At 34.5% G+C, this 12838-nt stretch overlaps 1 protein-coding gene across 4 annotated transcripts in view; it reads right to left on the bottom strand.

The window, feature by feature from the left end:
• Positions 1-12838, bottom strand: part of LOC110463365 (ceramide synthase 2-like) — an 85125-nt gene that overhangs the window by 41559 nt on the left and 30728 nt on the right. For all 4 annotated transcript variants that reach the window (XM_021517892.1, XM_021517891.1, XM_021517893.1 and 1 more), the window contains 2 exons: positions 5675-5801; positions 1637-1743 (listed from right to left, as the gene is read on the bottom strand). In XM_021517892.1, the coding sequence (XP_021373567.1) occupies positions 1637-1743; positions 5675-5801 (234 nt within the window). The remainder of the gene's footprint in view (positions 1-1636; positions 1744-5674; positions 5802-12838) is intronic.

Below are 12838 nucleotides of genomic sequence, written 5' to 3'. Positions count from 1 at the left end.
GTCCACTGTGTAAATGTATCTCCCTCCCCCTCTTCTGTGTCAGTTTGACGAAGTGGTCCCTGTCCACTGTGTAAATGTATCTCCCTCCCCCTCTTCTGTGTCAGTTTGACGAAGTGGTCCCTGTCCACTGTGTAAATGTATCTCCCTCCCCCTCTTCTGTGTCAGTTTGACAAAGTGGTCCTCGTCCACTGTGTAAATGTATCTCCCTCCCCCTCTTCTGTATCAGTTTGACGAAGTGGTCCCCGTCCACTGTGTAAATGTATCTTCCTCCCCCTCTTCTGTATCCGAGTGACTAAGTGAAGATGATTCAGCAGAAATCCTGATACTACACATTAGAACATACAATGGTGATTAGTGAGGAAGTATCAATACGAGGAGACACTGGTTGATCCTTGACTTGATTGTCAAGTACAGAAGGCTGTTCTAAGTGAACTAAGTATATTGGAAAACCATTAAAGCATCACTGAAAATGATTTCAATTTACAGAAGATCTTTTATCTGGTATTTCCAAGAATGTCCATTGGCAGTATGTGAACAGACCTGTAACAAGTAGACCACTGGGCCTTGGACCCACAAGTTTGATCACGACAGTTCCATCTCCACATGATGTTCTGTTTTTCTGAGTTATCCAGTTCAATAGTAAAGCACTCTGATATCCCCATAGTATACTTTATAGATATCTATTATTTCCCAGCCCTGAGATGACATTACGCTAGAAAGAGACTTATCATAATGTGTACATATAGCTTGGAAACATCGATACTATGAATGCAATGCCTCATCAATGTAAAATGTCAGTAGAGTTGTGCAGTTCAGACCATTGACTAAGCAATCTCCCTGCTGAATCCATTCCAGTATACATGTATGTCCGTGCTGTCAAACTGATGTAAGAATGGTATATGTAATTACCTGGTTGAGAGTAACTTAATCTTGGACCAAAAAAACACCTGTTAGTCCCCAGAATGTTTAAATGTTAGGTCTCAAGTAGGATGGTTATCATATAGGAACATAGCATACATGTGTATTTTTCTTTTGAATTCCACATGCTCTTGGCACTTAATTTCTTTTAACTCCAGGGATGTACAATTTCTTACGCTGAATACTAGTGTACAGCTAGTTTTTACAACTAACCATGCTATATTTTCCCAATAATTTCTCAATAAATGTTAAAATTTTCACCAGTCTAACATTTAAATTTACTAGCTCGGGCTAGTGTACACGCCTAAACTCTCAATTTGATATAGATCTATCTGCTATCTCCGTCATCAGATGAAAGCTTCAGACATCTCATTAAACTGCAATGTCAATATTTATGTATGGAAAATCAATGAGAAATTTAAATATTTATCGAACTATTTTTCAGATCCTTGAGGATAAAGTTGGCATCCTCAGATGTTAGGCTGACACCTGCATACATGGAAATTACCGTAATCAGAGACAACTGTGTGTTTTTTTCTGTTAAAACATCAATTCCTTCATCAAAAACATATTTTTAAAAAAAATTGAGGGCTGTTCCCATATCTGTGAGGAAAGGAACATTACCAGATCCCACTACACAAATTAAGAGTTTTCCCCAGTATGTGTGCCTTTATACTAGAACAAAGATAATATATGGATAGATTTTTTAAAAACTTACGCAGCTTCTGTAAAACGCTTCATAAAGCTAGGGCGATCTTGATTCCTCCTCATCCGAAACCATCTTTCCACTTTTCTTGTAGATAAATCTGTCTGTTTTGATAAACTCTGTAAATGGAAAACCAAACTATAAATATATAATCTCAACATAAGTAGAATGTCTACTGGTTATCTTTTTAACATACATAAAATAAAATCAGAAAATAGATTGATCAGCAAACTAAAGTTCCTAAAGTAGAGATCATTTTAACACTGATTGACAGAAAAGTCTGGTACAATGTGTAATATGTGAAAAATTAATAAATATATTATTTAATGCTATTATGCTTTAATACATCTTATTGACAAAATTATGGTTGCTGCAATATTTATAGCAATCTTTAATTTAATTGTTGCACAATAAATATCAATATTTATTTTTTACGATGGTCATATTTTGTTTATTCAATTAATGTGAAGTTTCAAACTTTAAGGCTAACTACTTGATTAATTCACCATCAAAATGTAATTGAAACCTTCAAAAGGCCACAGCACAACACAGCATATCTTTTTGTTTGTAGGTTAATTGGTCAACCAAATATATCCTGTTTTAGGCCTAACATTTCCAGTCTGCACAGTACCATCACAAGGGAAAGAAATTATTGATTAATGCAGAAATGACAATCAACAGTTAATGTTTTTATTATCCAAATCTCCTCCTGCTAACTTACTATGATTTATTCCGTGTAAAATGTAACCTGTCTATAAGGCACCAATTATAGACCAGAATTTTGGGTAAAAAAGGCAATATCATCTTCTTTAACAAGGAGGTAAATAACGCAGCATCAGCAACTCGTGGAGATTGTTACCACTTTCATTTCCAATAAATCTCAAAGTGTTGAGCAATTGTGTCGGTAAAATGTAGCATCAGGTCCATTATTCCGTCTTTGCGTATTGCAGAGTTATCTTCTCTTGTGAGCAGGTCTTGATTGTTACGTCATATGTTTGTGAGAGCAACGTCATCAATTTTTGAGGAAACGACGTAATTTTCTCACACAAACCAATGACGTAACAATCAATACCTGCTCACACGAGAAGATAACTCTGCAATACGCAAAGACGGTATATATGATGCAAATGCATGTAGTTACCAGTCACTGTAATTCCATTGCAAATAATAATTGTAAACAGGAAACTTTCACCCAGTCAAACCTTCGCCTTTCACTGGAAAAGTCTGCACTGGCCCGCTGTTTCATATGACCATTACAGAAACTTATTACTATAAAAGGTATGTTAGAGTTCAAATATTCACTCAAATGATAACGTTTGTCTCATTATGGATGGCGAAAAAAGAAGAGAGCTAAACTGCAGTGAACGTTTCTTTACATACCTTACCAAATAAATTACAATATTTACTAGGTTCCAAATGTAAACATCCAGTGATTTATTTCATTTTTTGTTTCCTTATCACACATTTATCAGGTTTTGCTGTATTTTTATATTTAAAATCATACCCAACCTCAGTACATACTCAAGAAATATGGTGCCTGCAGCTTGGACGTGGACTAACTATAGGAACAAGCCAGTTCTCGAGGGATATAGTTCTTATACAAATTTGAACTTATTGAAAACACAATTTCTAATTAAATATCAGAATAAACCATCAGATCTGCTTCAAATATATATATTTATCCACTTAATTTTATTATCTGTTCATTTATATATATGAATATGTTTGCATTTTTTTTGTGTGTATATTTGCATTCTTGGTATATTTTTAAACTGTGTTGAAATTTACTGCTAGATTTTTCCCAATTTCAGATTTAAAAAAAAAAAAGTTTGGAAGAATTTTTATTTTTATTGCTAATTGTTGTCTTTTCGGAAGACCTGATGTTTAACTTTTTCCCTCAAGAACTTGGGCTCATCAGTGCTAGTGGTAGAATGTTACAGATTAACAAAAAGTGGCAGGCAAGAAAATAAGTAAAACTACATCATACCATAAAAACAGCCTGAAACAAACCACCAATCAATTATTGCATATTAATGTATGCAAACCTATTGAAGGCTATATGCTGGCTATCTTACACATTTTACCTATGATTGTATTGTAATTCATTTATCCATGAGTATCAAATCTTATTACTTAACCCCTTTTCTCTTTATTTTAATCCACTGATCTCATTTTCCCCATTTATTTTTATGTAGCAAGGACTTAACTCATTTCATAATGAACTATTCCAACTTTTGAATTGGAAGAGTTCAAATGTGTCTTTAGGGTGAATGAGTTAACATCAGTAAAGATGAGGTACATTCCCTACTAGGGTCAATTTTATCTTATTTTCAAATTGCTGCTCAACAATACCTGCACATGGGAAAAATAAGCAGTACATATATGTCAGTCTGACCCAAAAAATGAGAAACATTTTACTGAAACTGGAACACAGTATTATTTTTTACTTTGCCTTTAAAACAGGACCAGGTGATTTTAAGTGTTTCTGTTGTTGAACAGAAAAATAGCACATAAATGAAGCAAGGCAGAATGTGACAAACAAAATCATCGCTGCATGCATCATTCACATACTTGCCAACTCGCCCTATTTTGGAAGGAGAGTCCTGATTTTCGACCCTAAAATTGAGCAGTTCAACCAGTGCACTACAGTTGTGTATTTATCTTTTTATAAGTTCTGATGTTTTCATCTAAAAGAACAGCTCAAAGCTCAAATGACGCCATTTACAAGTGTTATTTTACCCTTGTGTGTACATATACATTATTTTGTACTTTTAATTCTGAGCATGCGCAATCCCCCCCTTCCCCCNCCCTTACGGAATTTTCGAAAGTTGGCAAGTATGCATTCAATGTGCATTCTATGAGGAGTTATTGTGTTCGTTCTGTTCATATAACTAGTCTCTACCTCACTGACTTTGTATCCCACAGCCCCAAAATGATATAAGATTGGACTCTAACCACACACAAAATTTCAGTCTTCAAAATTATTCAAACCGAAAATATGTATATGCTTAGATTCCAAGTAATTAGCATCACATAACTTTACAGACTCTGTCACTTCAGGTATCAAGACTGCAATTTTGACTGAAAAAACCTCAATGCACTTGTAAGTCAATGAAGTCACAATACTGTGTGTAAACCACCAAATACTTGCCAGGTTAAACTGCTGTTGTCAATAGCAACAAGGGAATAACATTAGTAAACAAGGTATTAATCATCAACCTTCCGGTGTGAAAAGTCAAATTTACACCAGGTAAAGATCTAATTAACACCAGGTAAAGATCTAATTTACACCAGGTAAAGATCTAATTTACAACAGGTAAAGATCTAATTAACACCAGGTAAAGATCTAATTTACACCAGGTAAAGATCTTATTTACACCAGGTAAAGATCTAATTAACACCAGGTAAAGATCTAATTTACAACAGGTAAAGATCAAATTAACACCAGGTAAAGATCTAATTTACAACAGGTAAAGATCTAATTAACACCAGGTAAAGATCAAATTTACACCAGGTAAAGATCTAATTTACAAATGAAAGGCATTATTTTCACTTGAAATCATTTCCTGCCTTAGAGCACATTCAACGACATTTGTATTCACACTTCATTGACGTTGACATGGGCACAACATTTTCTGGGGCCCATTTTCTACACAAAATTGTCTGGTGCCCATTTTCTACACAAAATTTCCTCGCAAATATCTTGGCCTCATTATGGTTGTCCTATTAAAAGCTATGGTCATTTAAGAATGTGACAGGTTCTGGTGGTGGGGGCAAGCCGGAGAAAAGCCACCAACCAGCAGCTAGTTCCTGGCGACTGCCAGGGCTCAAACCTGCGACTCAGTGGTTGAAGGCTAGTGATCTTAGATGGTCAGTTGCCTTAACTATTCGGCCAGCACGAACCCCAGCCTCATGGAATATATTTGTATATGGGTCAAAGGAAACAAATGTAAAACAAATGGTATTACAACCAGATGCAACATAAGATTTTCTTCAACACAAACAACAACAGAAGTATATTTGAATTGAAGAGAAACTCTTTATATTTACCTGTATTTTGTCATTTTCTGGAAATTTGTGACACTTGAAGGCGTTTTCTAGGACCGGGTTGGGCGGAGGTTTTCTTGGTAGTGTGTTTCTTATTCCAAAGTATCTACCAATGGGAGCTGCTATATGCCTAAAACAGAAAAATCATTTATTTATTAACTTGATTGCATTCTGTGTTTTACGATTCATGCAACAACTATTTTAGTAGTAAAATGTTTAATAGACCTTTTACAAGTAAACACTGACCCCGATGCCCATTGTAACATGTTTGTCTGATAATGAAGTACCAGTGCTATTAACACAGGACCTCCCATCTCATCAGAATGTTAAGGGGGGTTCAGCAAATTACTTATTCAGGATCTTACCTGCATTTCCATTTTATCAGTCCAAGAATATTTTGACAGGGTTTATATATCTCATATGAAATGGAAATAAAAATAAAACTATTTTGTATCATATTATCAAAAACTTGCAAATACATTGTGTTGCATGAAAATGCCTGTTTTTAAGGTCTACAATTCTGCCATCTTGGGTCATTAACATACACTCTTGAAGTCTGGGTTTTTCTTTGTTCATTGTCATTTTAGAATTTCACACAAGGTCATATTGTATGGGTTCACATGTTATGCCTGTAATCATTAATAACATGGTAATCAGGTGCTAAATATAATTAAGATAGAATTGGAATAACTTTGAGATTCTTCTGATTTTAAGATTTTTTGCCTTTCATTGCGAAATAGCAACATCATTTCAGTGTCAATTGTGACATGTTAAATCATCGTTACACTGAATAAGTCACCAACGTCATCAGATAAAAAATCATAATTTCTAACTTTGAGGAAATTGCTTTCTTCATTTGCGTATAAAATCACGGTGAATACGTAAACCATGCAATTATCAGTAAAAACATCCACAAAAGGGTAAGAGTCATGCACAAAATGAAACAAATTTAAACAAGCCAAATAATAGAAAATAGTTTAAGTGCATTATATAATATTCCATATAATAATCATGATCATACATTTATCAAAATTATTGGTTGCATTTTTTTTAATCTCCATTAAGTTTAAAGTAGTGTGTCTAGATTATAATATATACAGGGTGATTTCATGTGGAAGTTATATTTTGCAGTCAAGTGCCTCAAAACAACGAACATATACAATCTAAACAATCTAAACAAGTAAGACTGCAGACCTAAGTTACCATCTTGAAACCAAACTTTTTACACAGTACAAATGTATCCAAATCAAACTGTGTTAAATCAAACTGGTATACATAAACCACTCCAACATATGTTTATAATATATGTATGTATAGGAAGGCATCCAACATGTTCACAGACATTCTAATAGGTTTTTAGTACATTCCAGTGAATTATCCATGCATCAATATTATCAGCAGATTCCCAGCTGTAGCACCATCACACATACAATGTATGTGGACATTCAATCACGCTATTACACAGATCAGCAGATGTTCATGTACAGATAGGTAGGGTGAATAGGTACAAAGAGCTATACACATGGTAGCTACAGGCCCTTTTTATAAAATAGTTTAGAGCCAAAATTCTGCAATGAAAACATCTCAGATCACTTCAAACTGCATCTGTAACATTCCCCAAATTCCTGAGCTGAATCTCTGCTGTTTTTTTGAAGCTTTATGTTTCAGGTGTTCTGTACAGGCAATTCTAAGAAAGGCCCATACTTCTTTAATATAACTTGTATAATATCACTCTATCTTTGACAGGTTCTTCTTCCTATCTAAAGGTATTTTACCTTATATTTCATACCAGTATCTGATTTAAGATCTATTTCCCTTGCACTTTATATCAGTAACTCTTGTTGAGAGTTACCATGACTAGCTATGCCTTGTACCAGTGATTTATGTTGGAGTTATCTCCCTTACACATTATACCAGTGATTTGTGTTGGAGTTATCTCCCTTACACATTATACCAGTGATTTGTGTTGGAGTTATTTCCCTTACACATTATACCAGTGATTTGTGTTGGAGTTATCTCCCTTACACATTATACCAGTGATTTGTGTTGGAGTTATCTCCCTTACACATTATACCAGTGATTTGTGTTGGAGTTATCTCCCTAACACATTATACCAGTGATTCATCTTGCTCTCTTACACATTATACCAGTGATTTATGTTGGAGTTATCTCCCTTACACATTCTACCAGTGATTTGTGTTGGAGTTATCTCCTTAACACATTATACCAGTGATTTGTGTTGGAATATATCACTTACACATTATACCAGTGATTTATGTTGGAGTTATCTCCCTTACACATTAAACCAGTGATTTGTGTTGGAGTTATCTCCCTTATACATTATACCGGTGATTTGTGTTGGAATATCTCCCTTACACATATACCAGTGATTTATCTTGGAGTTATCTCCCTTACACGTTATACCAATGATTTGTGTTGGAGTTTTCTCCCCTACACATTATACCAGTGACTGGGGTTGGAGTTATCTCCCTTACACAAGTATCTCCCTTACATTCCTAGCCTTAATTATGCTGAAATCTGTAAGCATTATTAGAGAACAAAAGAAAAAGTTAATTTGTATGCTATTAGATTTAAAATTCCTTGCCTCAACTTTTCTGAAACATGTATACATTACTAGAGTTCAAAACATTGAGCCTTTAAATAATATTATCATTCTGAACTCTATACACAATACTAGAATTCAAAACTCTTAGCCTGAATTATTCTGAAATCTGTACGTACCGACACAATTTACCGGATGTTGTGTAGGCTGATCAGGGAGTGGGTGCATACATGATACCCAAACATTTAGATTTGTCACACGGTTCAATAGGGATACAGATGTAAACATACAGAACCATTGTACTGTAAGGATAGTCCATTATACCTGTTTACACACCCACATAAACACAACTTTATCTTACACAAACCTAGTGGACATAATCTTTAACCCATTTTTTTCAGTAAACACACACATTGGCCCTTCAGGCCAGGTGAGCTTAAAAAATTGCTGAACAGATTTGTTTCAAGTGTTTATAAAGTATTTTTAATCTTCAACATTTCCAAGAAAAGCTGCCCGAAAATAACAAATAACGAGTCGTCTCTGTCACCAGGAGTCAAACCAACACATACCAGCACACTGGCTTGAAGGCTGTCAAGGGCTGTGGACCTCACTGCTGACTGCAGCTAGTCTTGATTATCTTAATAAAACAAATCTTCACACACATAGATGTATAGCAGTAATTCTAAAGAACCACATAGTCCTTGTACAATTAAGGAAATACTTAAACTGTCGTGAATATGGCAAACTGAAGTATTCTGTTACTTCAATGACTACAGCGATCAAACTCAGGACCAATATATACACTACCAGTCCTACGTTATTCAGGAGTTAGGAATGAACACCATCAAAATGAGACATGAACACCTTGACAAGGGAACTAACTCTAGGCCGGAAAATCTCCTTTTGTTGCTTCATCTTCTATATGTCAGAGAGGATACCTAAAAGAAATACAACTCTGAAGTGGAACTAACACATGTGATCAACCTGATGTGGTGGTAGATGTTACCTTAAAATCTCGATATTGTACGGGTATAATGTTTCCTCTGATAAAATATCATTTATTCTGAATCACATATAAATATAAAATCAAAATTGCTGGCACCTTTAAATCCAACTACAATGCGGTTAAAAAGACATGCGATATTGAGATGACCTCATTCAAATTGAAGTCATTGGCCTATCGTCCTATTATCTCAGGCATAGATCATAGTCTTTGAAACAGGCCAGTGTAACAATGTGCGGTGTGTTGTCTGAATTCACCGAGGCTAGAATCATTTAATGACGAAGGTTTAAACAGATCCTATTCGTAAACACTGGCCATCACACTTGACCGATTATTCGTAATCTGCTTTCAGAGTTTATTTTAAGCCTGATCAACGAGATTGGCTCAAAACACAATATTTATAACTAGCTTTTGCCTGTCACTGAGTTTATATAGGTTATCTAATTATAAATATTTTTGCACCATGTTTACATATAACATAACACTGAAGCTCTAAAGTACTTCAGTACAAAGGTAAATAGCTAGCAATGAACAACACTTTTACATCAGATAATATAACTGATTAATTCTCTTTAAATGTTTAATTCATTCACCCCTGAAGACACATTTGACCTACTCCAATTCAAAGTTTGGAAAAGTTCATTATGAACTTTCAGGGTTGAATGAGTATGTCAGAAAAATAGTTTTCAATTAAAATTTGAGGGATTTTTAGGTCTGAAATATTTATCCTTTGCCAAACAGACTTAATATGGAAACTGTATTGCAATTGTCAAACCATGGTAATTAAACCAATTTTCAAGTAGACTAGGTGTGTCAGCACTGCCACTAACACATGCCGATGATCATATAAGTGTTTGTAATAGGACTATCACATGAGGACTTATCTTGTGTTGATCAGAAAACTCAGTCAATGACTGACCTCTGTACTCATCAGTGGACAAACAAAACGTTGAGGGGTCAAGGTCCTCGATCCTGACAAGAACAATTAATGACAACAACAACAATGTAACTAGACGACCAGGCCTAATACAATTACCTAGGACCTAGCTGTTCAAAGTCTGGTATGCTAAACAAAATATCACTGCGACCAGCGACCAGCGGCCTAATACAATTACCTAGGACCTAGCTGTTCAAAGCCTGGTGTGCTAAACAAAATATCACTGCATGTACAATATGTACAATAGTTTTTTTTCAAAATATTGAAGGTTCAGTTGTTCAGTAAAAATGTTTGAAATTTTCTTTCAATACACCACCCTACAACAAAAATCTGCTTATATCTTTCCCCCTTTAATTAAGTTCACAAAATTATTGTCAAAATTAAAATCTTGGGTGGGGTCAAATAATTGCATAATGTTAATACCCAGTGCATGGAACTTTATTTTGTTTAGATTATGTAATTCTGTAATGCTTTATGTTGAAAAGAAATGAGAGGGTTCCACTTGAAGAGATCACACAAAGTACAACAAACATTTGTACATACTTATCACACAGGTGAATTACCAAAATCAAGGTGAAGTTCAAGTTTAAATACCTCTGTGAATGTTTGTTTTGAGGTTAAAAAAGATCAAACTTCCTGGTCTAAACAAAAGCAGTCTCTTGAATTGAGATGTCATTCATTTTAACAACTGGATGCCATCTTCTTTGCTGCTGCTAGAGTACAGACAGCAGATACCAGTGAAATTGGACAATTACATAATTGTCGGAGAACAGAACTAAAAGTTGAAATTTGAAATAAACAATTTGTAAAGGAATAAGTTTTAGGTCTGCAAGATAAAGGGCAGTCAAAGGGAATAAGGTAATAGTTTGATTTTTTTGAAAGAGGGATAACACAGGAAAATTAAAAAAAAATATAGATGAAGTCTTAAGGGGAGATAATCAATTCACTATATTTGTGAGGGGTTCTCCAGGTCTTTATGTACTTATGGGTGGAGCTGTTTAATGAGAAAGACATGCATACAAATAAACCTCAAAAAAAGTAGACGTGGCAGTTCATAATGAGGTTAGTGTTCAATAGAAATGATCCCATACTGTGACCGTCTGTAAGCGTACAGGTATTTAAACTTATTTAAAGCTTATCCCAACACAGTTCCTGTTCGTTTTGAACTCAATACTGGACGGCTGAGGTGAAGAAATTTCACACAATAACACCAATCCCCTGTATACAAAGTACATTGAGGGGAGGCAGCTACTTGTAAAACCAAGCAGAGCTGGTCACGACACAAAATATACCTATATGGCAGTCATGTTATTTTTACTTAGGTGTGTCTTGCTGATTATATGTATACCCGAAAACTTGGTTCCCCAAGACGCAGGAATAGCGTCGTGTTAAAAATGTCTCAAAAACATTTTTTTCCCTTTTCTATAGGGTACTACAACTGTGTACATTGTACAGTATAATGATATGATGTCTTGTAAATGTATGATTTATAAATGTAAAGCTGTCGTATACTTACACAATTCATATACAAGATGCAGGAAGCTGGTATTTTTGTTATTATATATTAATAGATACATGTATACCATTCAAGCAATCAATGGTTTAATGAACTTTACCATACATACACACAATTTGTTTTCTTAAATCATATTTTCTTTTTACATATAATGAGAAATGCACTTTATACAAACAAATAACAATTTGTGAACTTGCATATCCTTCCTCAGTGATCTTGTATCTAATAATTACATCTCTCGTACCTGTTCAAACGACAGCTGGTGTACAGTGTATAGATGAATGGCAGTTTTTTCTAGCTCTCAAATTTTCGTGTATTTCAATATCTCTATAATTACTCGTCATTGTCTGAGATCAGAACCACACACCGACAATAGAATCATTCAACTGTGAACACAAAAACAGCAGGTGATACTTTTTCGTGCTGTAATTTACAAGAATTTGTAGGATGGAGTTCAAGCTTTCTTCTACCAGGTTTTGATCATGGTTCATAGCTATATCCAAGTTAAGGTAGACTATATATAGCCTGATGTTTTTGTTTCAATTAGAGAGATACTATAATCTAGAAAACGATGAAATTAATCAATAAATCTATGAGAGTATATCTGAAATTTCAAACAGATCTTTTTATACAATGAAAATATAAGAAATGAGAATTTTGATTAATTCCTAATATTGTAGGGGGAAAAACTAGCATAAACTAGTGATTTTGAAACAAAGATTATAACTTGTCATTTTGTATGGGTTCAGCTAATTTTGATCAGAACTTTTTCATAATAATACAAACAAGAGGCCCATGGGCCTTAACGGTCACCTGATATATTTATACAGAGAGTTGATTTTGTTTTTAACATGAACAGAAATGTTATTCAAAGTGACAAAAAACAATAAAACCACCTTATTCAATATCTAGCATACAGAATCAGACTAAAAAGGATTTGAAACTAGCACCTCTGATTCTTAACAAGGAAAATGAAGAAATTTTAGCACACTGTCTCCTTTGAGCCCCACCCTACAGCCCTTGGGGGTAGGGCTGGCTCAAAATTTTCAAAGTATCAAACTGTCAATTCAAGGTTATAATTCCAATCAAGTTATTAAGATGTAATATTCAAAGTATCATTTGCCATTATAAACCATAATAAATTTTGC

Source organism: Mizuhopecten yessoensis, unplaced genomic scaffold (genome assembly GCF_002113885.1).
Source record: "Mizuhopecten yessoensis strain PY_sf001 unplaced genomic scaffold, ASM211388v2 scaffold10891, whole genome shotgun sequence".
Taxonomy (NCBI): Eukaryota; Metazoa; Mollusca; class Bivalvia; order Pectinida; family Pectinidae; genus Mizuhopecten; species Mizuhopecten yessoensis.
The sequence above is the reverse complement of the archived record's forward strand: the minus strand, read 5'-3'. Positions and strand labels throughout refer to the sequence as shown.